The following is a 27329-nucleotide window of genomic DNA, read 5'->3' as shown; positions in this document are numbered from 1 at the left end:
CCCTTTGCATATATGTATCATGTACTTTGGGGTGTATTATATATGGTCTAAACCTTTATCAACTATGAGACAATTTGTTAAAACATTTTATGATATTCCAAACAAAACGAACTAGTACGTAAATAAGTCGCAGTTTCGGTTATAAAACTTAAAAGTAAAATATAAAAAAGTTTACACAAAATAGATAAGGAAAAAAATGAATCTGATTCCGTTTGTCCACAAAGACACTGACAATTGGCGAAAAGGCTTTCCTTTCGGCACATGTCTCTCGTCTGACCATTTCATATGTCATCTCTCTCACTTATTGCATCCTTTCCTTTTCTTTTCTCATAAGAAAGGAAAAAGCTAAACGTTTGTTGAATGATTGTTTTTTTTTTCTGGAGTTATGGTTATAGCAGATATATAGGTCGGTCTACCAAATAGTATGCGATCATACAATCTCTTTGGAAAAATGTAAACAGTTGATGAATGTTGAGAAATTCACAAGTTTTATTTTCTTGAATTATCTCTACTCTCTAGCTAGTCTTTTTTTCTTTTCTTTTGGATGTTTCTCTGGTTTTTAAGCACTACACGTTTTTTTCGTTAGAACTTTAATAATGGCTAGAGGGAAAGAAAAAAAAAAAAAAGGCATGTGTAGAAGACCCTCAAAATATGGAATATTTGGCATAGTAGAAAATAACAATTAGAGTTAATCCAAATTCTTGTATATGTCATTTTCATTCACACGTTCTTTTGTCTAGCATGGACAAAGAAAAATTATAAATATAAAGTTGAGTTACAATATAGGTTACAAAATAAACCGAAAAATAGGGAGATACGGGGAGAAAAAAAAGAAAAACAGTAAAAGACGCTTTCGTTACCCACTGAAAAGGAGGAGGAGATATCTTTCATCTTTGTTTGTGTTGTGACACTTCTCCTTTTTTTTTAACCTTTTCAATCAGTGCTTCATTATTTGCACCTATAGTTTCGTTTCTTTCATCATTCTTTACTTCGTTTGAAACAAAATACACACACTCTGAAGAGAAAAACAATTGCACAAAAGTCTCAACTCTTTTCCATTTGTATTTTAATGGTTATACATAACATTAACGACACATACTTTTTCTTTAGTCAATTAAGATTGTCTGATCCGATTCTTAGTTACACAAAAACTTGTAGTTTACTTACTTGTTTAACTTTGCATTTACTTTCTTTCTTTTTGTAAAAAAAGGAACAGACACGTTCAAATTCTAAACCAAATCAAACAAAGAGAACCGAAGAGCTAGCTGTTTTTTTGCCACGATATATATACTGATCATTAAGCAGAGGTTTATATAAAAGAAATTCAAAAAGCAAATTCTTACAAAAATTAGAAGAACAAAAAACTCTAGAGAACATAAATAAGTACTTGAGGTTAATCAAATTACTTAATTAGTACTCCATGTGATGGTTATTAGATGTAACATCGTGCATATTTTCAAATGAAATTATAAACGTGAAAATTGCATATGACCAACTAACTGAGTCAATAATTTTAAACTTTTACTTCTTCTTAGAGTTACAGCTTACAAGCATTAAATTGGTCAATGGAAATTATTTATCTTTTTGCGTTAGAAAACTGACCGGAAAATATTGCTAGTACCCTACATAATTAATTTAGCTATGGGATATACTAGTATAACTTTTAATCAAATAACAAAACAAAAATCATAGCACGGGTCGTGATAACACACGTGACATACCTTAATCTATGTAACATTTTACAATAACGATGACTATATATTTTCTTTATCACATCAAATTGAATCCAGCTATCAAATGGTTTTTCTTTATTAGTCGAGATTGAGAATCATTCTATCCTCATCAGTCAGTACGTACCTTCTGGTAATCGTGTAAACGTCGAATATAACTTTTTTTTATGGCATGTCATTAGTCATAAATTGTTTAGACGATAGAAACGTAATCAGTGCGGATAAAACGTAAATAGTACTACCAATTATAAGAATATATAGTCAGAACACACTTATTACTCATTGACTACCCCAACTATAATAATATGCAATGACCCAAGTGACCACCAATATACAAAAGTCGGATCCACAACCAAAATGATATATCTATATAAGTATATATCCCTTAAAAAGACCCTTCAAATTTCTTTCCCTTCTAATTCTCGTAACATACACCTAATTTAAGATTAAATTTTATCAAAACACACGACTAACGAGTTGCATCAAATTCAGAATTTGCAAAAGGAAGTGTTTACATGGAAAAAAAATATATGGCATTGTACAACAAAGAACCAATTCATGTACGTATATCTATTTCTTTTACATGGTGACAAAGTTTATTCTTTTGCAAAACAAAAAAAAATTGGTTCTTTTTGGAATATCTTTATAACAAATTACTATTTAACTGATTTATCCTATTATGTATAAAATATTTTGAACTTATTGGTTGTTCGGATTAATTTTGGACAAAAATCTGGATTTGTTAAGCTGAAAATATGCAAAAGTAAACAAATCATACACATTTTTTCCTTATCAAATTTCTATTCAAGGTCTACTTGGTGGTCATTTCTTAATAGTAACAATTGTATATTAATTATTTATTATACTATATAGTTATACCATAAAAATTCACTCACCGGGAAAGACACAAAAGATATTTTTCACTATATATGAGCTTGACAATTGTGTGACAAGACACACACAGAGCACTCTGTAGAAGGGGAACCCCATAAAAAACCTCCGGCTAAACTCCAACGTAATCGATATCGATGGCAGAGGAGAATCATCAAGAAGAAACCCTAGAACTCAAACCGATAAGAAAACCACCACAGTTTGTGCTAATACACGGCATGAGCTTAGGATCATGGTGCTGGTACAAGATCAAGTGTCTCATGGAAGTCTCTGGTTTTGACGTCACTTGCATCGACCTAAAATCATCCGGAATAGATTCTTCATCCGCCGACACTCTCACTTCCTTCGACCAGTATAACCAACCACTCATCGACTTCCTCTCCTCTTCCCCCGAAGAAGAACAGGTAAAAAACCTAATTCAGAACTCACTAGAAGTAATCCTTGAATCTGAAGCAAACTCACTCTGTTTCTTTTTTTTCTCTGTTCTGGTGGTTTGTCAGGTGATACTTGTGGGTCACAGTGCAGGAGGACTTAGCGTGACAAGCGCGATACAGAGATTCCCTAAGAAGATCTCTCTCGCTGTCTATATCGGAGCTTCGATGCTCAAATACGGGCTCCAAACCGATGAAGATATGAAAGATGTAAAGATCCAACAAATTTCTTTAAAGCCAAGTTAACTTGCGTGTGACGTTATGTTTCTTTGCCACACTGCAGGGAGTGCCTGAACTATCAGAACATGGTGATGTCTACGAGCTCAGTTTCGGCTTAGGAACCGAGAATCCTCCTACCAGTGCTATTATCAAACATGAGTTCCGACGAAAACTCCTTTACCACATGAGTCCTCAACAGGTTTCTCTACTGTTACATTTCTCATATAGAAAGCTCAAAGATCCAAGACTTAATGTTTTAAATCCTAGGGGTTAGAAATCCAAAGATTACGTTACAATTAATCTGAATATAAAACATATATAAAAATAAACTATGCAATTGTACATATCTATTTTCTTATCCAATCCAAAATTTGTGGTCCCTTATGTTGGTGTAAAAGGAATGTTCCTTGGCTGCATTAATGATGAGACCAGCACCGATTCTGGCGCTAACAACAGCAAAACTGGAAGAAGAGGAAGAAACAAAAGGAGAAGAGGATAAGGAGCACGTGCCGCGTGTGTACATAAAGACGTTACATGACCGAGTCATGAAACCGGAGCAGCAAGAGGCGATGATAAGAAGGTGGCCACCGAGCCAAGTTTACGAATTGGACAGCGACCATTCTCCTTTCTTCTCTAACCCTTTTGTTCTCTTCGGTTTACTTATCAAAGCTGCCGTTTCCGTCGGTTCTATCTAAACCAAAAATTAAGAAACTATAATAATGATCAGTTTCGTGGTAGAGAGCGTTATCTCACAAATTGATTTTGAAATAAAAAAAATATGTTTTCTTTAATTTATTAAATGCGTCATTAAACTCAATTAATTTTAAAGTAATTAATTTTGGAATGAGACCGGTTAACGTGTAACCCGAATTAAATTTCGGGAAATCGTGTAGAGAAAGCTAAAAAGAAATTGTACAAGAAATACAAGAAGAATGTAATCACACAAAAGACAAATTTTGAAGTTGTCGGTGTGGGAGAGAATTTAGTGTAGCTTTGTAAGCTTCCTCCATAAAACTCTCTGGAGTCTGGAGAAGAAGAAGAAGAAGAAGACGAGTTGTTGATGATCCTCAGAGAGAGTCATAAGTGTGTGAGTCTTACATTACGAAGACGAAACCACTCTTTCTGACTCTCTCTGTTTTCAATTTTTCTCGATTTTTATGCATCTTCATGGTAAAGTATTTTTCTAAAATTCGAGTATCCTCGTCGCCGACCATTCCGATGAGCTGACCTCTTTGTTTTTCTTTTTTTCCCCCTGGGAAGATTTTGAACAGTACCGACGCTTCAGTGGAAAGAAGATAATAAATTAAGATGGACTCAGAAGCAGAAACGACGGTATTGTTTGTTAATCGCTTCGTCTCTTTATCTTCCCATTCTTTATATATAATTTAGGTTTTCCTAATTGAGTTTAGTTTGTATACGAATTTGTTAGGGGAAGATGATGAGTAGTAGTAACGCTGGTGAGCAGATTTGTGAGATTTGTAGTGACAATGTTGGAAAGACTGTGGATGGGGAGGAGCCCTTTGTGGCGTGTGATTTTTGTTCATTCCCAGTTTGTAGACCTTGCTATGAGTATGAAAGGAAAGATGGAAACCAGTGTTGTCCTCAATGCAAGACTAGATATAAGAGACTCAACGGTACATTTTTTTGGTTTTTTTGTTATTGTGTAATTTGAATGAGTTGATCATTTGTTAATGTATCGATTTCTGTGTTTAGGTAGTCCTGCTATTCCTGGAGATGATGGCTTTGATGTTGCTGATGAAGGTGCTGGTGAGTTTGGTTATACAGAAAAGTCACGGAACGAAAAGATTTCAGAACGGATGCTTGGATGGCATCTTACTACAAGTGGGAAAGGGAAGGAGGTTGGAGACTCTGAGTATGACAAAGAGATCTCTCACAATGTTGTTCCTCGGCTCACTATTAGACAAGAGGTAGGACATTATGGATTCTCTTTCTTTGTGGCATTTTACATCATGCTTAGATAGCTTGAGTGGACCTTTTATGAATGTTGGGATCTGACTTTGTCTCTCGTTTTTTTTTTTTTTTTTTTTGATAGGTTTCTGCTGCTTCACCTGAACGATTGTCTAGATCTTCTACTATAGCTAGTGGAAAGCAGTTTCCTTACTCATCAGATATCAGTCAATCACGTAGTTTACCTGACCATCATATTCATATCAAGGATTCTCAAATTTGTCAGCACTAAACCCTGTTGTGTAATTGTCTTGCAGCAAACAGAAGGATTGTTGATCCTTCTAGGGATTTTGGCTCAATAGGATTAGGCAATGTGGCCTGGAAGGAGAGAGTTGATGGCTGGAAAATGAAGCAGGATAACAAATCTGGTCGTATGAGCACTCAAGCTGCTTCTGATATTGATGCCACCACTGATTTCTTTGTTGACGAGGCTTTGCTGTGAGTACTTGTTTTCTTATCTCTTTAGTCCCTGAAGGTATTCTGTGTCGGGTGATGCTACAGTTTTTCACTTTTGACACCGCTCAATCAAGCTTGGGATTCTTTTTCAAATAAGTGATGTGTTGATCTTTTTCTTAATCATGCAGGAATGATGAAGCACGGCAACCTCTTTCAAGGAAAGTATCCGTTCCTTCATCACGTATAAATCCATACAGAATGGTTATAATGCTGCGGCTCGTAATCCTTTGCCTTTTCTTACATTATCGTATCACAAATCCAGTGCCAAATGCATTTGGTATATGGTTGGTATCAGTGATATGTGAGATCTGGTTCGCCATGTCATGGATTCTTGATCAGTTCCCCAAGTGGTTTCCTGTTAACCGGGAAACTTACCTTGATAGACTATCTTTAAGGTCTCCTTATTTCTCTGTTATGATGCTGTTACTCAAATATTAGCCTGCCTTTTGGTCTTTGCTAATCCTCTACTTCACTACAGATACGAACGTGAAGGCGAACCATCGCAGTTAGCAGCTGTGGACATTTTTGTGAGTACTGTTGACCCGTTGAAGGAGCCTCCTCTGGTGACAGCCAATACAGTACTCTCTATTATGGCAGTTGATTACCCGGTGGATAAGGTGTCTTGTTATGTTTCTGATGATGGTGCTGCTATGTTATCATTTGAATCACTAGCAGAAACATCTGAATTTGCACGGAAATGGGTACCTTTCTGCAAGAAATATAGTATTGAGCCTCGAGCTCCAGAATGGTACTTTGCTCAGAAAATTGATTACCTGAAGGATAAAGTTCATCCATCATTTGTCAAAGATCGCAGAGCTATGAAGGTAAAATTTATAGCCTAGTCTTTCAAAACATTCATATTTATCTTTTGCCATGCTATAATTACATGTTCTATTTCTGGCAGAGGGAGTATGAGGAATTCAAGATCCGTATAAATGCACTTGTTTCCAAGGCTCAGAAAGTTCCTGAAGAAGGGTGGGTTATGAAAGATGGTACGCCATGGCCTGGAAACAACACAAGGGACCATCCAGGAATGATCCAGGTGAGGAAGAACAGGGATTTGTTTGCCACTAAATCTAGTTTCCAGTGGCATCAGTTATTACTAATTTACTGTCATTTGTTGAGTGCAGGTTTTCTTAGGACAAAATGGTGGACTGGACGCTGATGGCAACGAGCTCCCACGTTTGGTCTATGTTTCTAGAGAAAAGCGACCAGGTTTCCAGCACCACAAAAAGGCTGGTGCTATGAATGCACTTGTAAGTTTCTGATCATTGAATTTTTCTTTTCCTTTGTTATCTATTGTCGCATCTAATGAGCGTACTCTCTCTTCTCTCTTCACTTGAACAGGTTAGAGTTTCAGCAGTCCTTACTAATGGACCTTTCCTATTGAATCTTGATTGTGACCATTACATTAATAACAGCAAGGCCTTGAGAGAAGCTATGTGCTTCCTGATGGACCCAAACCTTGGGAAACAAGTTTGTTATGTCCAGTTCCCTCAGAGATTTGATGGTATTGATAAAAACGATAGATATGCTAACCGTAATACGGTTTTCTTCGATGTAAGTTAAGCTTGTCTTTGAATTTATGTCTATGTTACTATACATTTATACTAACATTTCTGTGATATGCTCTTCAGATAAATTTGAGAGGCTTAGATGGGATTCAAGGACCAGTATATGTGGGAACTGGGTGTGTTTTCAACAGAACTGCATTATATGGTTATGAACCTCCAGTGAAACCAAAACACAAGAAAGCAAATTTTTTATCTAGACTTTGTGGGGTGAGAAAGAAGAATGCCAAATCTAAAAAAGATACTGACAAAAAGAAATCTGGTAAGCACACGGACTCAACCATCCCTGTGTTTAGCCTCGAGGATATAGAAGAGGGAGTTGAAGGTAAACCTCTTTTCTCCAAACATTTTGATTCTGAGACTTTGGTTAACACACATGCTGAGTAAAAATGCATTTGAGTATATTTTGCAATTGTCAGATCCTGGGTTGGACGATGACAAGGCACTCTTGATGTCGCAAATGAGCTTGGAACAGAGATTTGGAAAATCAGCTGTTTTTGTTGCTTCTACCCTAATGGAAAATGGAGGTGTTCCTCCATCTGCAACTCCAGAGAACCTTCTTAAAGAAGCTATTCATGTCATTAGCTGTGGATATGAGGACAAAACAGAGTGGGGAACTGAGGTGTTTACCTAACTCTATTCTATTATTTCCGCGTTAGTGTTTCCCCTGTCTATATTCTGATATCTGACTTTTTGTTGACAATTGTTCAGATCGGATGGATCTATGGCTCTGTTACAGAAGATATTCTCACCGGCTTCAAAATGCATACCCGTGGTTGGAGGTCGATTTACTGTATGCCTAAACGACCTGCATTCAAAGGATCTGCTCCAATCAATCTTTCTGATCGACTCAACCAAGTCCTCCGGTGGGCTCTAGGCTCAGTAGAGATCCTCTTCAGTCGGCATTGTCCAATCTGGTACGGTTATGGAGGGAGGCTGAAATTTCTTGAGAGGTTTGCATATGTGAACACAGCCATCTATCCAATCACCTCCATTCCTCTCCTCATGTACTGCACATTGCCTGCCGTTTGTCTCTTCACCAACCAATTCATTATTCCTCAGGTTTTGCTCTCACTGCCTCGTGAATGATAAGTTTTGTCTTACTTCGATATTCACTGGTCTAACTTAACTCCTTAATTGGATGAGTGAAGTGGCGAAAGTATTAATGGTCTAAGCGATGCTGTTTCAATTCCTGTCTTATTTGTAGATAAGTAACTTGGCAAGCATTTGGTTTCTGTCTCTATTTCTCTCCATTTTCGCTACGGGTATACTGGAAATGAGATGGAGCGGTGTGGGCATAGATGAATGGTGGAGAAACGAGCAGTTTTGGGTCATTGGTGGTGTATCAGCTCACTTCTTTGCAGTCTTCCAAGGTCTACTTAAAGTCTTCGCTGGTATTGACACCAACTTCACAGTCACCTCAAAAGCCTCAGATGAAGATGGTGACTCCGCCGAGCTGTACATGATCAAATGGACAACACTTTTAGTCCCACCGACAACTCTGCTCTTTATTAACCTTGTAGGAGTGGTTGCAGGAGTATCTTATGCTATCAATAGTGGATATCAGTCTTGGGGACCCCTCTTTGGTAAGCTCTTCTTTGCCTTTTGGGTGATTGTTCACTTATACCCATTCCTCAAGGGTTTGATGGGCCGACAGAACCGGACTCCAACCATTATTGTGGTTTGGTCAGTCCTTCTAGCTTCGATCTTCTCGTTGTTGTGGGTTCGGGTTGATCCGTTTATATCTAGAGTCACCGGACCAGACGTGCTGGTATGTGGAATCAACTGTTGAGATGGACCGTTTTGAGCAATGTTTCTATTATCCTCTCTATTTTTCTTCTTTGGTGTGTATAGTTTGTTTGTTATGAGTTACTGTGTCAATATCAATGTACTGTAACTCTGTAAGTAAACGTTTTTATAGAAACGTCTTAATGTGAAGGAAATATTGTCTATGAATGAACGCAATCCTAGTCTCGAAACATACATACACTGCGTTAGTGTTTGTCCTCAGTTATACTAGGGATCAATAGATTGTAATACGATTCAATCCAATTCCATACCATATAAAGAAAGATGAACATCATCAACAGTCATTGTCATGAAACCAAAACATTTATTTAACAATAGAGTATCAGAAAAACTGACTCAGACGATTCCCCACATAAGCTTATAAAGAAAATTATAGGCTTGAAACCAAAAAGAGTGACTTCAAACTATATAGAGTTGTTGTAGAAACGGAGTGCTTCAGAATCTGTGCTCAAGCTTCTCCTGTTCCTTGAAGTACTGAGCATACCTGCATTCATTAGTGTATTTGAAGATTAAACAAGTAATGACTAGCTTAACAAGCAAGAACTCAATTGGTTTAATGGAATCACACATTAGCTAATTGATTACAGCAGAGCATTAAAATCCTCCTCAACATCTTGAGATGCAATTCCACAATACTAACTGTTACCTGATAGATATTTCTAGCTGAGAGCCTCTTTAGCACACTCAGTTTCAAAATTACAGACTCACAATTGAGAAAATTCTAGAGTTGTTTCCCATATCTCTCAATGGTTGTGTTACTTATATATTCTTCTCCAGCTAACTTACTTCCTATCATTTCTCATTTGTTACTACAATGACACAAATGAAGAACCCTAAATCCATTTCCGATGCACAAGCTCGATGACACAGAAAACCGCAAAACTCGTACTACAACAACCAAATCGACGAACAATCACCAGATCGGAACTCTCTCTCTCTAAAGATTCGTTTCGCAATCAATTGATAAGAGAAAAAGAGAGTACCAGTAGGTGCTAACGACAGGGGTAACGAGGAGAGTGGCGCTGATCCAATTCTCAGAGACCTTGTGGTGGATCTTCTCCGGTAGATCCTTCCAGAGACCAGTCATGATCTTCTGCTGAAACGGAGAAAGTGCGTAAACCACCGCCTTCAATTTCACCGGCTGCTTCCCCATTTTCTTCTTCTCTTCCCAGATTAATTTCAACAATTCCACAGTAGTAACGAGACGACGAATCTTCCCCAAATATGATATAACCTAAAAGGAAAAAAAAATAAAAAGCGAATGTCTCGATTCGATTTTGGTTCGGTTTACAGTTACGAATTAACTTGGTCATAGTTTCCGGTTCGATCCGGTTCTGGTGAACCGAATTCGATAACTTTTGTGTAGTGAGATGATTCAGGCGGTTGAGGATCACAACGATCAATCGAAGGAAGAAGACGATGAAGATCTTCCACGTTCCTTGTCTAGAAGACAACTACTCTTATCTGTGAGCTATTTCGTTTCTCTTTCTTCCTTCTTCTTCGTTTCTTCTTTATCTGATTCGATTCATCATCAATTTTTGGATTTGTTTCTTCTTCTTTTTTTTATTTATTTATTACCAGGATTATCGATGAGAGCACCGGAGACGCGGCGGTTGTAGATCCAGTTGATCCGGAGAAAGTGATCGCATCTGCTGAGCAGCACCAGGTTAAGATCAAATTCGTACTCACCACGCATCATCACTGGTAAACTTATCTAATTTGCTTCATTAACATCAACATTAGTAGAACTAATTAAAGGGATTTACCATGTATAAGCTACCAATTTCAACTGAGCTAGTGATTTACTGTAGTTATATTGGTGCCTGATGGTGCCTAACCAAGTTTAAGTCTAATGTTTGGGTACTTTTTGATGTGATGAGAAAAGGGATCATGCTGGTGGAAACGAGAAGATAAAGCAGTTGGTGCCTGGGATCAAAGTATATGGAGGTTCTCTGGATAAGGTGAAGGGATGCACTGATGCGGTTGATAATGGTGACAAGTTGTCTTTGGGTCAGGATGTCAACATTTTGGCTCTCCACACCCCTTGGTATGTTCCTGTTTTCATGACTTTAGAAGATGCATTTTATCTTAACTTTGATCTGATTGACTCAGTCATTTCTCTCTTGTTACAGCCACACCAAGGGTCACATTAGTTATTATGTTACTGGTAAAGAAGGTGAAAACCCAGCTGTATTCACTGGAGATACACTTGTAAGTGGTTACATAAAGCTGGATCCTCTTGTTCTCCCCTACCTTATACACTATATGTTCTTCATAGATCTTTATCGCAGTTTTATGTCTAATTGGACATAGTAATAAGTTAAAATAAGCTTCTCTAGATTAAGTTATTAACTCGACTCATTTTTTTTAATACTCATCTCCAACTGATGCTGACAAATCTATTAAAGGTTTCACATTAGTCACACACACACAAGTCCTCAACAATTTTGTCTTATGTTCTACCAAATCATGAATCTCTGTTACTAATTCCAGTTTACTTTGACTCTATACAGTTTGTTGCTGGATGTGGGAAGTTTTTTGAAGGGACAGCTGAACAGATGCATCAGTCGTTGTGTGTGACCTTGGCTGCATTACCTAAACCAACGCAGGTTTACTGCGGCCATGAGGTAAGAAAATCAACAGCTTTAGTATGTCTTTTGAGTTCTTAACTCATAACATGGTGGATGCATATAAACTGAATAACCCGCCATTCATTTCTTATGATTCTTAGTACACCGTTAAGAACTTGGAATTTGCTCTAACTGTGGAACCAAACAATGAGAAGATACAGCAGAAGTTATCATGGGCCCGTCAACAGCGCCAAGCAAATCTTCCCACAATCCCTTCAACACTAGAGGAAGAGCTCGAAACAAATCCATTTATGCGTGTCGATAAGCCAGAGATACAGGTTACTACTAACTCTATTCAGTTCACGTTCTCTGAACAAGGCTAGATTACTTGTGTGCAGGCTCTTGTTTATTTGGTTTTGATCAGTTATAACTTATAACTAGATATTGAAACTTTACTCTTGTGGCATCTTGGGATCAAAATTGTTATTTTTGCAGGAGAAACTTGGTTGCAATTCCCCCACTGATACACTCAGGGAAATCCGGAACAAGAAAGATCAGTGGAAGGGATGATAAATGGAGAGCTTCTTTCTTGCTTATATGCTTTTTTTATGTTGTTGTGTGGTCAGTGATCCTGTAAAAGGTTGTATGAACCGGTCATGTTTATACTCTGTGTGAGTCTGTAAACCGGTTTGATAAACCGAAATCATACCGACCTGTAAGCCTTGCACCCTTTTGAGTTCTCCGTTTATTGTGGATAATTTACTGTCTTCACCATTGAATGTTTTCCTCATGATTATTTTCCGTTTTAGAGTATGTGGGAATCAAACCAATTTGGTTCGATTGGAGGAGAATTAAGGCATGGTGGTAAGTTACAACCACCCCACGGCGATACAATTGCGAGTAGTAAAGATACTTGAAGAAACTTCGAATACATATCTTGCATCATATTACTGCCAAGTGGCAACGAATTGAGATGAGATGAGAATGGGTTTTTACGTTTAGGTCCTTTTTCTTTATCCAAAGATCGTTATTTGTCCAATAGATTGAAAGGTGAGAGAACTGGAGAAGTCAGAACTTCACCAGACTTTTTTGTCAACAAGATTTCAACAAGACAAAAGTCACAAAACACTGTATATCTCCTACCTTTCAGTTTTATTTCAAAAAAATCTGAAACAAATCTTCTTACATTTTTTTAAGTTATCTTTTTTTTTTTTTTTTGTAGGAACGATGAATATAAACACCTTTTTGAACCAACCAAAGCAGATTCTCTTACCTCCCGCTTCCTTATCTCTCAACGATAAGCTTACTCTAGATTCTTCTAGAACCCATTTTCAGATGTCTCGCCTGATCTCCGTCCAACCCTCTCGCCGTCTCATCGTCTCCAATGCTGCTTCTTCTTCTCCTTCTCTCTCTGGCGGCTTCCAAGGTACTAATCCTAAACACATCAAAAAAATGATTGTTACTTTCTTTCTACTGCTTCTCCTCAAAACCGTCCTGTTTCTTCATAATTCGTGTTCAGTAACCATATTGATGTTTATGGGTTTTTCACCTATAAGATTCAGTATTTCAGCTAAATTTGAAACAGTTTGAGCTTCTAGTTTCAATTGGATAATATATTAGATTGACTTATGTGTTTCTTTTAATTTATTTGAGTAATTTAGATGCCGGAGCCCAAAGTAAAGAGGAGATAGAGGCTGAAACAGAACAGGACCCAATGAACTTAGCTGATCCAGACAGCTGTTTCTGTGAGTTTCAAGGTGTTCATATACACCACAAAGTTTTTGACCCACAAACACTCTCTGATGATGTTTCAACTACAAGCCTCGATCCTCAAGAAACTCGAAAAACAGACTTCCCCATGATTCTATTGCACGGCTTTGGCGCTTCTGTGTTCTCCTGGAACAGAGTTATGAAGCCTCTGGCTCGGCTTGTCCGTTCTAAAGTTCTCGCCTTTGATAGACCAGCATTTGGCTTGACTTCTCGGATGTTTCACCCGTTTAGTGGTACTACCAATGATGCAAAACCTTTGAATCCCTACTCCATGGTGTATTCCGTGCTCACTACGCTGTACTTCATCGATTTTCTTGCTGCCGAGAAGGCCATTCTTGTGGGGTAAGTTAGTAGGTTCCATTTACAGTACTTGCATTTGTTTATTAAGTAGTGCCACCATAAGCTGAGATTGTTTTTCATATGGCTCTAGGCATTCTGCAGGTTGCCTTGTAGCTGTAGATTCTTACTTTGAAGCTCCTGAGCGTGTTGCTGCTCTCATTCTAGTTGCTCCAGCTATATTCGCTCCTCGTCCTGTGGTCAAAACTGATGTTGGAGATAACCGAGGCAAAGAAGCTTCCACGAGCAATTTTCTAGGGACTATAGTTGAGTTGACCAAAGTCGTTATAAGAGTAATTTTAAGAGCGGTAACAGGGATGGCGAATATGCTTAATTCTCTATACAAGAAAGCTTTAGCAGCTTTCCTCAGATCCTTTATTGGAGTAATGCTGGTACTGCCTTTATTCTCAACCAGTCATCTCATCTTCATATGTTCTTAGACAAAGCAAAGAGTGGTCTAGACTCTAGAACCTCTAAATGATCTTACTTTATGTGTTTAAGGTGTTTGGTTTTTCGTTAGGTGAGAATGGCAATCAATAAATTCGGAGTAACAGCTGTTAGAAACGCTTGGTATGACTCAAAGCAAGTGACGGATCACGTCGTGCAGGGTTACACAAAGGTAAAAATAATTTGGTGTTTTCAGGGTTTTATTTATTTCTTCTGCATTGTCATGTTACATGCTTGAAAATTTGATTTGCATTTGTTGCAAAAAAAAAAACAGCCTCTAAAAGCCAAGGGATGGGACAAATCTCTTGTGGAATTCACCGTCGCTACAATAACAGATACTAATGGCTCAGAGAAAAAACCTCCATTGTCGAAAAGACTGCAAGAAATCAAATGCCCCAGTAACATCTCCTTCTCTTTAAATCTGTAGTTTCATTTAGATTGTAGTGACAAAACTATAACCAATGTTGTGCGTTTATATCTCTGAACACCATATATCTTGGTAATAGTTCTGATTGTGACTGGAGATACGGACCGGATTGTGCCAGCATGGAACGCAGAGAAGCTGGCACGAGCCATACCGGGATCGGTGTTTGAAGTAATTAAGAAATGCGGTCATCTTCCTCAAGAGGAAAAGCCAGATGAGTTCATATCTATTGTTGCAAAGTTTCTAGAGAATGCTTTTGGAGGGTCACAACAACAAGGATCGAACTTAAAGTTTCAAGGCATTGTATCATGAAATGAAACTATTTTTTATAGCTCAATCAAAACTTGGGGTTGGGACGAAAGAATTGATGTTATTAGACCTAAAGAAACAAGGTAAGACCAGATAATATATAAAAACCTAGAGACATTGATTCTTCAACAGATTGATTTATAAACGAGAAGAAAGACAACGTACCAAATGAAGCTCTGAGATCATCCACTAGGCGCTCCTTGTGCTTGTGGGGCAAGTTTTGCACAGTCGTCCGGTTGATTATCTTGGGAGCTTGAAGCTCTCTTCAAGTTCCAATTCCTCAAGCCAGCGCAGAGTTTCAGGAGGAACAAAGCCAGCAACATCTTGAATATCAAAGTCATGAGGGATTGTGCAGTCTTCATCAGACAAGAGGGCAATAGCATCCCTCTACTTCCACATGAACCTCTGCATTACTCACACATCTAACAACTGACATGGACAATTGAAAAGAGGCTTAAAGATTCAAAAACAAACTTCTTTATATATTATAGAAAGATTAGATGATAAATAGCAAACACGGAAGTTAATTATTTGATTAGCAGTAAAAAATCTTGTTCACAAAGAAGATGATGATGATACAAGAAACAAGTCAAAGAGCATATTTCAAATGGAACTACTTACTTAATAATAATAATCTCTTTCTTTCCTTTTGCCCCGTTGGTTGATTCGTCTAAGTTGCACCAAACTTGGAACATACGAACAGAACAAAAGTGGGTAATATTATTTATATTTTTTCAAAAGTATCCAAGAATCCGGAGGTAATTCTCCGAATTTCACAGATATGAGATATTCCTCTTCTCCAACAATGTAAGCTGCATATCTCTCCAACCATTGAGATCCGATGGAATTGAAAACCATAGCGACTTTCTTCTCTACGTCAATGAAGAAGCTCCGAAAGTGACCTCTGTCCGGCAAAGTATCGCGCTCCACTCTCAAAAAATGGTTCCATGTTACCACATTAGGTTCAATCTTAGTTGTCATCCATATCTCCATTGCTGAATTCGAGCGTTGTTTTAAGACAGCGAGGTACACAAGATAGAGTCACATCTTCTAAACAATACATGCAAGAGTGAAAGAGCAAAGGAAGGCGGCCCGGTACAAATCTGTCTGCTGTGAAATCGAAACAGAGTAAAAACACTTCAACGTAACTTGGATTTGACGGTTCCTTTATTTTTTTCCTGAGCAAAAAAGTAAGTATTTCCCTTCAAGGACACGCCTCTTTTGATATCACAGTCGGGATTGACATCAAGAGTCCTCCATGAATCGGAGTTAAAATCGTAGAGTTCGAAAAAGAGATCGAGGTCTGGACGCACAAGAGGATCCAAAAACCTCAAGATTTTGTGATTACGGTTATTATTGTTATCGTTGTTGTGTCCGAAAGCAAACATGTCTGATCTCTGAAATTTGTGGTACTTGTGTATGGGTTGGATCCACCTGGTTTGTTCTAAATACGGATTCCAAACCACGCGCCACCTGTTGTCTTTGATGACGCAGAACAAATAGCCATCCCAATGAAAGACGTTAAATACCTCAACTCGGTTGAGTATATTTGCTCGCTTTATACATGGACCAATTACAAAGTCGTCCTTGCCGACGTCGTTGCTGCGGAGTCCTTGGATATCAAATTTCATTGAATAAATCCTAGAATCCATCACCATGAACCCAAGATGCTGTTTCCTTGTTTTCTCAACTATCTGATTTCTTGATAAATCGTTTCACGCTTTACTACAAGTATATCGTGCTACACTCAGAGATTTCAATGGAACTCTAGAGAATATCTCATCCACCAAATCCCCTGGAAGTGCCGGCCCGTAAGTGTATGACGCCTAAAGCACACCTGAAAATCGAACAAGAACAATATGCTAAATTGAATCTCAATAACCTAATCGAGTCTTAAATTGGGGTTTTTTCTCATTTCCCATTTCGCATTCGGTTTTTTGAATCTCACTTGCTTGAAATCTCTGGGCGCAGTGTTGTTCTTTGTCGATTTTAGGGGTTTTCTTCAGTTCTTTTCCTAGAATTACTCGAGGTTTTACCATGATTGTTTACATTTAGATTTGTTTTTGAAATCTGTAGAGAAGATGGTCCTGGAATCTCCGATGAACAGTGCACAAAGAAGAAAACTGGGGGATATTACTAATTTGCAGAATCAGAACAAACTAGTGAACCATGGAGCGAAGCAGTATTAGTCTCTTCCAAAGAAAACGCTGAAAATCTTCAAAAGGCACTGCTTATTTCATCTTGGAGTTCATATGAATATGTTTATGCCCTTCTCTAGTTAGATGGATCTTTTTTTGCCTTTACTTTGAATGTGCTTATTCAGGTTTATCAACTTGTTTTTTTTGTAGGAAAACGTGAGACTGATGAAAGTCGTCGTGGAGAGAAATCTTTGTTCGAAATCATGAAACTTGTGAGTATTGTGTACATGTATGTGTTGCTTATACTTATTGTTGTTTTGTGAATACAGTGGAGTCAAAAGTGAGCTGCAGAAACTTAGGATTATGTTTCAGCAGGTTAAAGAGCAGAATTTGTTACTTGCCCAAGCAAACACTCGTTTATTGACGGTACGTCTCATCTTTGTGTGGTTCAACTGGAAATTATTTTGGGAATTCCATGGTAACAGTGTGATTTCAAAGTTCTTTTTCATTATTCTTTCCTGGCAGGAGTTCAATACAAGCAAAGACCAAGTATGCTTTTTTCCTGGAACCCAAGTTGCTTTTAACACAGGCTTGGTTGATCATTTATAAGCTCCTTGGCTGAAATTTTCTGTGCATTTCAGCTGAAGATACTTCACCACGAACTTGGTTGCAAGAATGGGTTAGTCATGGCCACGAAAATACTGCTTAAGGTATGCTATCGATTTGTATGTAAATTTCTCTGACCATAAGTACAAACTAAAGAGTTAATCACTTGAGAAATTTGGTTCGACGTCTGTACTGTGTCCAAGGCCAAACGTTTCACCTTTTTCTATCCAGGAGCAAACCCTTCCATGTACACGTCATGCATCAAAGGTCAAGGTACTTATGAAAATTGGCTTTTGTGACCTCTGGAATGGGAAATTATGACCCTACTGCTCCGTTGTTCTTATGCTTTCTTCTGCATTGTTGTGACCTTCTGGCTGGTGCAAATGCTTGTGGTGTGGCTTGCAATACCTTTCAGCCAATTGAAGCTGATTATGAGAATGGTAAGATAATGCAAGTCAAGCATGTAAATGTAACCTTTTCGGTTTAATTTCATTGTGAATTTTAGGAATATCTTAGCATGCTCACCTTTAGTGACTTTTTTCATTTCATTCTCAGTTTTGGAGAGCTCCAACACTAACTCATTCCAAATAAATGAGAAACCCAACAATAAAAGGTCTGGTCTCTCTCTTGCTCAGTCTGCTTCATGTTTCATCCATTGTCTTTTAGAAATTTTTGGGCAATCAGGTTACTTACGGATTTCTTGCTTTTCTTTATAGGAGAATTTCTGAAAGGACGAATCCCGCAGCATTAGATATTATTGGTAGACTGGGAGAGACATGTCAGACGGGGGACAACATTGACAACAAGAAGTTGGTCTCTGATGGTAACAGTGCCGCTGATAAAACGGAGTTTGTCCTTGATGCTGAAAACCATATAAACGACAATGTCCAAAGCAAGAGGTTCATTTGTTCAACGCGATTTGACTTAATTATCTATTTGTGTTTCAGTATCGTATTTATGCTTTTATATTGTCTTTTAGGTTGCTTTTGTTGCAGGTGTTGCGCAGGAAAGCAGTCCGGCATTTATAAAATAGAAACCGGCCAATCTGGAAAATTGCAAAGAGTGGTTGACGTCAAAGAAATTAAGGAGGATGCAAGGTTTGTTACTGCCTTTTTTCTAGGTTCATATTTAGGAATAACATTCAAAGCGGATGAAGACTAGTGCCAATGACTAGTGAGCTTCCATTCTCTCTGTCTCAAGCAGGTTCCCTTTGAGAAGACGTTCTGCCCGGTTAAAATCTCAAGAACCTGATCCATCTGAAAGCTTCCATGAGTCAATAGAGACAGCCAGGAAAAGGAGGTCTGCAATAGGCGTTAGGCTCTGTTTATAAGTAATGTACTCCTATGAATAATGGTAACAATGCGATTTGATTTTTTCGCAGGTCTACGGTTTACATGACGATCAAGAGATTACTGCAAAGGCCGGGTTTGTAGAAGCAGAACGTGTTCTTTCTTTTTCCACTAACTGAATCCTGAACCAAGAATACTTATGCCACTTGCGGTTTATTTTCTTTCTTCATGGATGTCATTTCAGATGCTCTCCAAGAAGACAGTCTATCAAGTGTAGACCTGAAGCAGGAGAACCACATGACACGAAAGAGATAACCGGGTAAACCAGTTTAATTTTCTATATTATGCAGAACTACAGAGTTAATACTGTTATCTAATGCGATTTACTTTTCGACAGGGTGTTTTTGAGAGGGCGGTCTGCGAAGTCTGCGATATATTGTTTCCAAGAGCTGGGTGTGACGGAGAACTTGAATGGGTTACATGATGATCAAGCGATTGCTGCAAATGCGGGGTTTGTGGAAGCGGCGCATATTCTTCCTTTTTTTACTCTTGATTGATAACTAATTCTTCATAAACCAAGTACATTTACGCCGCTTCCACGTTTTCTCTTATGGATGTCATTTCAGATGCTCTGCAAGCGAACAGTCTACGGGGTCTAGAACTGAAGCAGTCCAAAAACATGACATGACAGAGACAACTGGGAAAAGCAGGTTTTGTAGTGATAGATACAATCTCTGTATTCTGATTAATTAAAGAGTTGACACTTGAGACTGATATCTAAATGGTATACTTGACAGAGTCTCTTCAAGAAGACAATCTGCAAACGTTAAAACTCAAACACACATCAAAGAAACCGCAGATCCGCCTTTGCATGATGACATTGTTGATGAGTCTAGTCCAATATCGTGTACAGTTTCAATGGAGGTTAAGGGAGAATCAAAGAACAAACCAGCAGGCTATGACTCAGAGGAGATGAGAAAAACAACAGTTGGACGACCTTCAAGGAAAGCTGCTGATAATATCAAATCGTTCAAGGGGAGAAGATGCGAGGGGGATTCTAAGTCTCTCCAGATCGAATATCGTCTCGAGCCTCTTATGTTTTTGTGATTCTGCGATTTCACTTTTGTTGAATGAGCTATTGCTTAATGCTATAATCACAATGTAAATTCGTAGGTGTATTTGCTTCTTTAAATCAAAGGAGAGCTAGCGAGTGGTCTTGCAACTGTACAGGAAGGGGATTGGAAGGTTTAATTCGGTTTGATGGAGACTCTCTGTGAAAAAAATTTACTCCACTAAATTGTGAAATGTTGGAATATTTGGTCAAATCTTTAGGAATCTCAATAGTTTCAGGGATTCTTTTAATCTCTTGATGTAATTTTGATATCTTATAATCTTAATACTACAATCCAGAGAAGTGAGAACTACTGAATGGCTTTGCAGCATGCGCCAATCTTGGAAAGGATCAACATACACTTCAATTTCTTACAAAAGTACTCACAATCCAAATAATTGAACTTCAATATTTCTCTTTAAATTACAAATTACCTCCCTATTTGTTGGAATATCAGTTCATAAGGAGCCAATCAATTATTTCCTAACATTTTAAATAAATCAAGACTAATAAAACTAATAGTAATAATTTAAATTTATTGTATCTTACAGTAAAAGAAAGTAGGGTAAATAGACAAAGTTAGACTTACATTACATGTTGATGTTGCAGAACAATAAGCCATCCCAATGAAAGACGTTAAATACCTCAACTTGGTTGAGTATATTTGCTCGCTTTATACATGGACCAGTTACAAAGTCCTCGCCGTCGTTGCTGCGGAGTCCTTGGATATCAAATTTCATTGAATAAATCCTAGAATCCATCACCATGAACCCAAGATGCTGTTTCCTTGTTTTCTCAATTATCTGATTTCTTGATAAATAGTTCCATGCTTTACAAGTATATCGTGCTACACTCAGAGATTTCAGTGGAACTCTAGAGAATATCTCCTCTACCAAATCCCCTGGAAGGTCACATTCTCGTCATGCTTTGCTTAGCTACGTACACTTTTTCTTTTACTTTCTACAGTACTAGCCAACCCCTCTTGTCTCGTTATATATATAAATAATTTGCGTGCGTGACACGCTTTAACAAGTTCATTACAATATTCAACTAGGAAAAGGCATTCAAGCACACGTTCACTACAGTATACTTTTACTAACTCAGATTGGACTTAGGAATATATTTTCGAGTTAGTTTCTCAAAAACACTAATACTTATCCAATCAAATTTTTTTTGTGAAATTAGATTCCCTTACAAATACGGAATTGGTTTTAGGAGTTTTTTCTCCAAGTTTCAATAAGAATCCAAAAACCAAGATTTTTTCACTGTTTTTTTTCAAGTACATAATTTTTTTTTTCCTTTTGCAAAACTTGTTTTGGTAAAAAAAAATCCAAAAACTATAATTCTAAAACCAACTTAAAAACCATTAAACATTCATGTCCTAAAACTTTCCTTTTTCACATGTCCCGGATCGGTGTACCTCACAGAGTACTTGGAAAGTTGGAATTGCATGGAGTGTCTGACAATACAAACGTATAATTTAAATATGGCAAAATTATATCTTATTAGACCCAAAGTGAGAAGATAACAAAAGCGAGATGCGGTCGTTATGTAATTGTTAATTACTAATTGTTTCTAACACTTGTAATCTGTGAAAGTGCCCCCCGGTAAGACCTGTCTTTTTTTTTTTTCCTTGGTAAAACAAGAAGAAAGTAAAGTATAACAAAGGATTATTCATTTATCACAATTATGAGGGTCTCTTGTCATAAAACCGGACCAAACCGGATATTCACTGAACCAGACAAAAGAAAAGAGCGTCCTAAGTTTATGTTGGATCTGCCAATGCACTTCTGTTGTATAATAACGTTTTTGAATGGTTGTAGTAATTGTATAAATAGATCATCCGAAGAAAAATGGAATTATCTTCGTGCGGGTCTTTTGAGTTGCGGTTTATGAACTTTACTTTGCTTTGGGATAGTTTCCAGTACTTGTATCGTCCGCTGTCTCTTGGCTGTTAAAATTCAAATGAGCATTAAGAATGTATTGAATTAAAGAGTGGAGCTATTGAAATCTTTAAGAGAACTAAACTAACCATTCTCATGATGTTGGTAGCTCTCTTGGAGTCTCCGCTTTGCAAACTCAAACTTTGTGTCTGGATCCAGAGCTTTGAGTTTCTGAATAGAGACAAGAAACAAAGACAGTTGCTATTAGAAACAAAACAAAAAATCAAACACCACAGCTTCATTAACCCTTAAGACACTCACATCTCGTTGTTGTTGTCCAGCTAGTTTCCGCTTTTGCTCAGCAACAGCAAGCGGTTTTCTTTGTACCATTTGTTCTCTATTTTGCTTTGGTTGTTTTCTAGGCTCACCAAAATCGATGGCTGAGTGCTTTATAGGTCTAACATCAGCTTCTTCTCTCCTCATCTGTTGATCCTTGTTGGACCTCCCTACAACACTGGCTTCATTTGTACCCCCAGGTCTCCTCCTCGAGCTACTCTGCAATTTTCTTTCAGGTTCTGACTCCACACTATGACGAGGATCTGAAAACATTCACCACCATGAGTGTCAATATATAAGGAAGAGTTTCACAGTAGAGAACAGAGTACCAAAGAGTGTACTAACTCACTTCCATCGCAATCCAAGCAATCTAAGATCTTCAAGTGACACAAGACATTAGGAAACAAGGACAAGAGGAAGAAACTTGTCAGGATAATGCCCGAAATAAAAATATGACGAGGGAGAAAGATGTTAACAAACCTGAGAGAGTTCAAATCCATTGGGTTCAGGAGCATAGATATCTAAATCATGTGGAGGAGAAGGAAAGGTTTCTTCTTCATCAATAACTGAAAGGTTTACAGACTCTGGCGTCCCTTCAGCGCCTGCAAGAACCAAATTACTAAGAATCTTTGACAAAACCTGCTCTCAGTGACTAGCGAACAAAGAGGTGAGAGCTATTTAAATTACCAGCAATTTCCTTCGGGATGTTCATCCATTGGTCCACTAGCTTCTTCCACTCTCTGTGCCATCCCATATATAAAAACATTTCAATCTTTACACCGGGAGACAGAAAGTGCAGAAGAGCAAAATGTTCTAAGTAAACTACCAAACTAGCACAAAAACAGCTTCCTAATGATCAACCAAAGGCCCTTCTAATGACAATGTATAGACATCCTACAAAGGCAGCCAGGTTTGCATCTAAATCAAAACAGCAGAGGTCGATTCTCTTGGAACCATTCACACAAAGTTTAATGCACATCACAAATGTCAAAGAGTATTTGATAAAAAGGTGAAACTAAGCACAAGATTATAAAAAAAAAAAAACTCATACGCGAAAAGAGTCTTTGCAAGTTTGCTAATCTTATCAGAACTATGTCTCCTCAGACCATTAACAGCCTTTCCAATCTCAGTATCCTGCAAGAACGAAAACAAAAAACCCTCAAAATCACTCCATAGCATTCTACCAACACACATTATTATCAGAAACAACAGAAAACACAAACCTTAAGCATATCCACATTCATAGAAATGGACTCAAGCTTTCTCAAACATTCAAGCAACACAGAATTTGGCTGCAAAAAAAAAATCAAGATTTGTTCATATTATTAACCAAATGAAACAACACAGCTTATTATAATAATATAACTCAAAACAAATTGAAAGAGACCAAAAACCTCATCTTCTTTGTTGAACAAGATATCTTTAATCCTAATGACTTCATCAACAATCACAGTATCATCATCATCCTCCTCCTCCTCCTCTTCATAAATCTGATTCTTCTTGTTCAATTTCCTCACATCTTCAACTCCAACTGTCTCCACCGTCGTCACAGGACAATGCTCGAACTCTTCTTCTTGGTCTCCATGAATCGAAACATCGAGGTGGTGGTGGTGGCGGCGGCTCAGTCTATAAGAAAACAAAAGCTCGGCGATACTATCTCTCCTGGATTTGAACTCATTGGGATAATCTGAAGCAGCGACCATAATGGCATGATCGATAATCCCAAAAATATCAGAATCTCCTCGCCGGAAATATTCTCTCCAATTATCCAACGACTCCGATCGTTTCATCATTCTCTCTCTCTCTCCGCCTGATAGAAAAAAAACCTAATTAATTAACTCTACTTTGATATCTTTACGGATTCAATTCTTGTGCTGTAATTTATTTTTTTCTCCTGAGAATCTGACAAAGAACTTTCCCGAGAAAATTTAAAGAAACAGAGAGATTGAGAGTCAAATTAAAAAAAAAAAAAAAAAAAAAAAAAAAAAAAAAAAGAGGACAAGAGAGAAGAAGACACAACTTGGAGGAGGAACACAGCTTTGACGTTTAACTTCTCCACTTAAAAAAAAAAAGAACCCCACTAATTTAATTCTAATTTCTGTATATAATAAGCTTTTTTATTAGATGATTAATAGAGAATGATCTCATTAATTTAGTTATTTATTTATTAAATACATGTGTTGTCTTATACTACAGTAGTAATGATGTAATAATGACACCTTGATTAAGGAAAATATTAACACATGGGATTAGTATTAAAAAATATATATATGGGATTTTTGTGTGTTTTAAAAAAGAAGTTAAAATATGTTTTCAACATTCTGTGAACACTTTTCAAATGAGTAACACATGTCCTGATATACAAACAATGTCATCTTTCAATGTTATGATATCTACATTTTTTGTGTGAATGAATACGTCAAAAGTAACAAATGTCATTTTTTATATAAAAAGTAGCAAATGTCATAGTCTAGATAACGCGTATTGGTGTCATGATATTATGTGTTTTAGTTTCGAAAGCAATGTTCATAGTCCCACAATTTATTCACTGTTAGTTTTCGTGTTTTGACTCTTCTGTTAAGCGTCAGCCACATGTTTTTTTCTACTTGAAGATGTCTTTGATCTTTCGTCGTCAAAATATTATCCTCTTTGACTCTATTTTGCGTAGAAGACTTTTCTTCCTCCAGAAGTTTCCCTTTTCTTCTATTTTAAATCTTCTTTCGCACTTGGAGATTCACGAGTTTGTCGGATCGATCCATTTTTAGTTTTTTTTTAACTCGGGTAAGCAAAGATTTGATTCGTTTTGTTTTCACCAATCACAAAAGTTATGTTTATGCTCCATATATATATATATATATATATATAGTCCATAGCTTAATCTTTTGACTCATGATATTTGTTTTTACATAAAATTTGTTTATGAATCATCTAATCGAATATAGTCCATAGCTTAAATTTGTTTTGTTTATGTTTAGTTTTAGTCCACTAGACCATCTAATCGATTTCTTGTCTATTACAAAACTTGAAGGTAGTAGTAGTATATATGAATCATGAATCTAGTGGCTTCTTTGTTATTACCAGTTTCGTAATCAATGACGTATGTATTGAGAAATTATACTTACAAGCAACCTTATAAGATTTTCTTGCGTTTTCTTGATCTGTCTTGTTTGTATACATTAGTGTTTTGTGCATCTTTCAAATTGTGCTCCTAGTGTTTGTATTTTGGATTTGGGCAAGTTGTTTAGGGTTATATCTTAAAATCTGAAAAGTGGAAACCATTATTTTTTATACCCAAAAAGTTTCGAACTCTTCACTCATAATCACTTTGAATTTAGTTCATTTCCCAACTTCGAAATTTGGACTTGTGGTCTTCAGGCTTGCTCAGTTAGGAATGTTCACCTAGTACACCACAAGAGTTGCACACGATGGTTGATTTTCATCTTTTGCTATGAACGGTCCTTGACAATGATTTGATGAAAAAGAATCTATTCTTTCGCAGATCCATGACCACGACCAGCCGTAAAAACACACATTGGTGTAACACTTGTAGACGAGGAGTTCGTCTTCAAGGAGAGGGAAGAAGAGGAGGAGCTTGCATTCACTGTGGTGACGTCTTTCTTGAAAGGCTATATGAGAACGTGGAACTAAGCCCTTTTGATTTCTTTGGATTAGCCTTTGAAGAAGAAGCTCGTAACCGTGGCAACAACAGAAGATCGGTTCTTGGAGGAGACCAACTAAGTTTCGAAGAGCTGTTTAACCGGCTCTCAGCGGAAGACCGTCGTGGTCCTCCTCCAGCTTCACTAGCCGCGATCAACACGTTGCAAAAGATCAAAATCAGGCAGAAGCATATCGGTAATTTGGATCTGTGTTGCCCGGTTTGTCAAGACCGGTTTGAAATAGGATCGGATGCAAGAAAGATGCCGTGTAAACATATCTACCATTCAGAATGTATAGCCCCGTGGTTAGTCCAGCGTAATACTTGCCCGGTGTGTCGCAAAGAACTGCCAGAAGACCGGAATAATGGCTGGAAAAAGCCATTGATGTATCTGTGGCCGTTCAGGTCTTCTGGTTTGGCCTAAAACCACAATGGATCACCTTTCCATTGAGATGCTTTTGTATTATAATCCATGTTAGTATATAATGTTTTTTTTTTTAAATGTGGCTTTTCAACAGTTGGTTTTCTAGCTACATTGTAGTCTTACTCTTATGTAATGTATTAAAATACATTTGTTTATTTTGTACTATAAACAATTTTTGAATAAATTTTTCTTTTTAAATGGATCACTCATAGTTTATATAATGTTAACTTAAAATTTTATTATAATTGAACAATGATCAAATGATACTGGTCAAAGCTTTCTAAGGATCACCATCTTAAACAATAATCAAAATGGTACTCGTCAAAGAAGAGTAGCCACTTCTCAAGGGCATGGGCAAAAATAGATGCATTAGCCGTAGATGGAGTCACTCCCCTCATGTTTTGCTTGTACTAGCGGAAAAATTGAGTGTGTTGATGTAAGTTCAGTGTTTTTTTTTCTTTTTGTTTAAGGATCTCCGCAACTTTTTGGAAGAAAGGGAATATCTAATCTCCAATATGTTTTTGGTCACAACTTCTACTGTAGAAAGCTGCTAATGTGAATGCTTAGATCTGAATAATCTTAGATTTTAATATGTATTTACTTGCATCATTAAACTTAACCATCATGTATATTTCAAGCTTATGTTTTTATGATCTTTATATGTATTTATTTGAATGATGCTTAATTTTTCGTCGATGAAATATGTTTTTAACTAAAAAAAATTCTATTAAGATCACAAAGAAAATCGTTTGAATGCGGAAAAATTGTTCTCCCATTGCAAAGTACATCATACGCCATTCCACCCATTTTGGCTGAGGTGACCAAGGAAATAAAAAAATCCACCTTTTTCTTCATCTTGAGACGCCATTCCTCTCTAAACGAAAAGAGATTGCCTCCATGATGTAAGCGTAAAATGTGTTTGTATTAGATAGTATTTAAAAAAAAAAGACAATAAT

The 27329-nt window shown here is 37.3% G+C and overlaps 8 protein-coding genes and 1 pseudogene across 16 annotated transcripts; 6 read left to right on the top strand and 3 right to left on the bottom strand.

Annotated features, from left to right (window-relative positions):
- Nucleotides 1-2504: 2504 nt before the first annotated feature.
- Nucleotides 2505-4062, top strand: LOC104768872 (methylesterase 17). The gene is made up of 4 exons (XM_010492989.3): nt 2505-3025; nt 3122-3262; nt 3336-3470; nt 3670-4062. The coding sequence occupies exons 1-4, from the start codon at nt 2759-2761 to the stop codon at nt 3964-3966; spliced, it is 840 nt and encodes a 279-aa protein (XP_010491291.1). The 5' UTR covers nt 2505-2758; the 3' UTR covers nt 3967-4062.
- A 141-nt stretch (nt 4063-4203) lies between these two features.
- Nucleotides 4204-9222, top strand: LOC104768959 (cellulose synthase A catalytic subunit 3 [UDP-forming]). The gene is made up of 15 exons (XM_087487128.1): nt 4204-4441; nt 4532-4603; nt 4701-4905; nt 4985-5199; nt 5325-5415; nt 5497-5677; nt 5824-6090; nt 6174-6519; nt 6600-6737; nt 6826-6951; nt 7043-7255; nt 7333-7591; nt 7686-7888; nt 7978-8328; nt 8474-9222. The coding sequence occupies exons 2-15, from the start codon at nt 4580-4582 to the stop codon at nt 9056-9058; spliced, it is 3204 nt and encodes a 1067-aa protein (XP_087343254.1). The 5' UTR covers nt 4204-4441; nt 4532-4579; the 3' UTR covers nt 9059-9222.
- An 81-nt stretch (nt 9223-9303) lies between these two features.
- LOC104769055 (cytochrome b-c1 complex subunit 8-1, mitochondrial) lies at nt 9304-10348 on the bottom strand. The gene is made up of 2 exons (XM_019245594.2): nt 10059-10348; nt 9304-9559 (listed from the first exon to the last, which is right to left on the bottom strand). Exons 1-2 carry the CDS (start codon nt 10226-10228, stop codon nt 9511-9513), a joined length of 219 nt encoding a protein of 72 aa, XP_019101139.2. The 5' UTR covers nt 10229-10348; the 3' UTR covers nt 9304-9510.
- Nucleotides 10070-12419, top strand: LOC104769116 (hydroxyacylglutathione hydrolase cytoplasmic). The gene is made up of 7 exons (XM_010493291.3): nt 10070-10541; nt 10657-10779; nt 10961-11122; nt 11208-11286; nt 11589-11702; nt 11807-11983; nt 12141-12419. The coding sequence occupies exons 1-7, from the start codon at nt 10495-10497 to the stop codon at nt 12213-12215; spliced, it is 777 nt and encodes a 258-aa protein (XP_010491593.1). The 5' UTR covers nt 10070-10494; the 3' UTR covers nt 12216-12419.
- On the top strand, nt 12220-15060 carry LOC104769206 (uncharacterized). Of its 3 annotated transcripts, XM_010493394.3 has the most exons (8): nt 12220-12360; nt 12455-12775; nt 12868-13071; nt 13307-13757; nt 13846-14143; nt 14272-14370; nt 14473-14596; nt 14705-15060. In XM_010493394.3, the coding sequence occupies exons 3-8, from the start codon at nt 12873-12875 to the stop codon at nt 14932-14934; spliced, it is 1401 nt and encodes a 466-aa protein (XP_010491696.2). In that variant the 5' UTR covers nt 12220-12360; nt 12455-12775; nt 12868-12872; the 3' UTR covers nt 14935-15060. The 3 variants fall into 3 exon arrangements, 2 of the variants coding, with proteins under 2 accessions (XP_010491696.2, XP_010491771.2); XR_015581654.1 differs by lacking the exon at nt 12220-12360 and having other exon boundaries at nt 12457-12775; nt 14253-14370; XM_010493469.3 differs by lacking the exons at nt 12220-12360; nt 12455-12775 and having other exon boundaries at nt 12792-13071.
- Nucleotides 15061-15171: 111 nt separating this feature from the next.
- LOC109132276 (F-box protein At1g66490 pseudogene) lies at nt 15172-16970 on the bottom strand (annotated as a pseudogene).
- On the top strand, nt 16487-20289 carry LOC104704224 (SHUGOSHIN 1-like). 6 transcript variants are annotated; one of them, XM_087487391.1, is made up of 17 exons: nt 16487-16748; nt 17008-17155; nt 17280-17341; nt 17445-17495; nt 17595-17618; nt 17711-17779; nt 17907-17948; nt 18091-18115; nt 18231-18288; nt 18392-18574; nt 18671-18772; nt 18879-18974; nt 19057-19100; nt 19209-19283; nt 19362-19475; nt 19591-19674; nt 19762-20289. In XM_087487391.1, the coding sequence occupies exons 3-14, from the start codon at nt 17333-17335 to the stop codon at nt 19277-19279; spliced, it is 774 nt and encodes a 257-aa protein (XP_087343517.1). In that variant the 5' UTR covers nt 16487-16748; nt 17008-17155; nt 17280-17332; the 3' UTR covers nt 19280-19283; nt 19362-19475; nt 19591-19674; nt 19762-20289. The 6 variants fall into 6 exon arrangements, with proteins under 6 accessions (XP_087343517.1, XP_087343443.1, XP_087343567.1 ...); XM_087487420.1 differs by having other exon boundaries at nt 16492-16742; XM_087487317.1 differs by having other exon boundaries at nt 17280-17495.
- Nucleotides 20290-21728: 1439 nt separating this feature from the next.
- Nucleotides 21729-24368, bottom strand: LOC104769350 (putative mediator of RNA polymerase II transcription subunit 26a). 2 transcript variants are annotated; one of them, XM_010493573.3, is made up of 9 exons: nt 23689-24368; nt 23518-23586; nt 23346-23428; nt 22982-23034; nt 22775-22896; nt 22644-22671; nt 22280-22557; nt 22108-22189; nt 21729-22026 (listed from the first exon to the last, which is right to left on the bottom strand). In XM_010493573.3, exons 1-9 carry the CDS (start codon nt 24085-24087, stop codon nt 21935-21937), a joined length of 1206 nt encoding a protein of 401 aa, XP_010491875.1. In that variant the 5' UTR covers nt 24088-24368; the 3' UTR covers nt 21729-21934. The 2 variants fall into 2 exon arrangements, 1 of the variants encoding a protein (XP_010491875.1); XR_015581641.1 differs by lacking the exon at nt 22644-22671.
- Nucleotides 24369-24938: 570 nt separating this feature from the next.
- LOC104769435 (putative E3 ubiquitin-protein ligase RHC1A) lies at nt 24939-26571 on the top strand. The gene is given in 2 exon segments (XM_010493759.3): nt 24939-25075; nt 25794-26571. A coding segment is annotated over 1 exon segment (603 nt). The 5' UTR covers nt 24939-25075; nt 25794-25797; the 3' UTR covers nt 26401-26571.
- Nucleotides 26572-27329: the final 758 nt, after the last annotated feature.

This window comes from Camelina sativa, chromosome 1 (assembly GCF_030686135.1).
Source record: "Camelina sativa cultivar CO46 ecotype springtype chromosome 1, ASM3068613v1".
In the NCBI taxonomy this organism is placed as follows: domain Eukaryota; kingdom Viridiplantae; phylum Streptophyta; class Magnoliopsida; order Brassicales; family Brassicaceae; genus Camelina; species Camelina sativa.
Note: the sequence above shows the minus strand (reverse complement) of the source record. Positions and strands in the feature narration are given on the sequence as shown.

Excerpts from the sequence above, each read along its gene's own strand:
- LOC104704224 (XM_087487317.1), top strand. The coding sequence starts at position 17,361 with ATGTGTTGCTTATACTTATTGTTGTTTTGTGAATACAGTGGAGTCAAA. Across the intron at positions 18,289-18,391 it reads GAGAAACCCAACAATAAAAG|GAGAATTTCTGAAAGGACGA; the intron begins GTCTGGTCTCTC and ends TTTTCTTTATAG. Across the intron at positions 18,975-19,056 it reads GAGACAGCCAGGAAAAGGAG|GTCTACGGTTTACATGACGA; the intron begins GTCTGCAATAGG and ends ATTTTTTCGCAG.
- LOC104768872 (XM_010492989.3), top strand. The coding sequence starts at position 2,759 with ATGGCAGAGGAGAATCATCAAGAAGAAACCCTAGAACTCAAACCGATA. Across the intron at positions 3,263-3,335 it reads CCGATGAAGATATGAAAGAT|GGAGTGCCTGAACTATCAGA; the intron begins GTAAAGATCCAA and ends GCCACACTGCAG. Across the intron at positions 3,471-3,669 it reads ACCACATGAGTCCTCAACAG|GAATGTTCCTTGGCTGCATT; the intron begins GTTTCTCTACTG and ends TTGGTGTAAAAG.
- LOC104769350 (XM_010493573.3), bottom strand. The coding sequence starts at position 24,087 with ATGATGAAACGATCGGAGTCGTTGGATAATTGGAGAGAATATTTCCGG. Across the intron at positions 23,429-23,517 it reads TGAATGTGGATATGCTTAAG|GATACTGAGATTGGAAAGGC; the intron begins GTTTGTGTTTTC and ends TCGTTCTTGCAG. Across the intron at positions 22,672-22,774 it reads ATGGATTTGAACTCTCTCAG|ATCTTAGATTGCTTGGATTG; the intron begins GTTTGTTAACAT and ends TGTCACTTGAAG.
- LOC104768959 (XM_087487128.1), top strand. The coding sequence starts at position 4,580 with ATGGACTCAGAAGCAGAAACGACG. Across the intron at positions 6,091-6,173 it reads CTTGATAGACTATCTTTAAG|ATACGAACGTGAAGGCGAAC; the intron begins GTCTCCTTATTT and ends ACTTCACTACAG. Across the intron at positions 7,256-7,332 it reads GTAATACGGTTTTCTTCGAT|ATAAATTTGAGAGGCTTAGA; the intron begins GTAAGTTAAGCT and ends TATGCTCTTCAG.
- LOC104769116 (XM_010493291.3), top strand. The coding sequence starts at position 10,495 with ATGAAGATCTTCCACGTTCCTTGTCTAGAAGACAACTACTCTTATCT. Across the intron at positions 10,542-10,656 it reads GAAGACAACTACTCTTATCT|GATTATCGATGAGAGCACCG; the intron begins GTGAGCTATTTC and ends ATTTATTACCAG. Across the intron at positions 11,287-11,588 it reads TATTCACTGGAGATACACTT|TTTGTTGCTGGATGTGGGAA; the intron begins GTAAGTGGTTAC and ends GACTCTATACAG.
- LOC104769206 (XM_010493394.3), top strand. The coding sequence starts at position 12,873 with ATGAATATAAACACCTTTTTGAACCAACCAAAGCAGATTCTCTTACCT. Across the intron at positions 13,758-13,845 it reads GAGAAGGCCATTCTTGTGGG|GCATTCTGCAGGTTGCCTTG; the intron begins GTAAGTTAGTAG and ends ATATGGCTCTAG. Across the intron at positions 14,144-14,271 it reads CCTTTATTGGAGTAATGCTG|GTGAGAATGGCAATCAATAA; the intron begins GTACTGCCTTTA and ends GTTTTTCGTTAG.
- LOC104769055 (XM_019245594.2), bottom strand. The coding sequence starts at position 10,228 with ATGGGGAAGCAGCCGGTGAAATTGAAGGCGGTGGTTTACGCACTTTCT. Across the intron at positions 9,560-10,058 it reads CCTGTCGTTAGCACCTACTG|GTATGCTCAGTACTTCAAGG; the intron begins GTACTCTCTTTT and ends TAATGAATGCAG.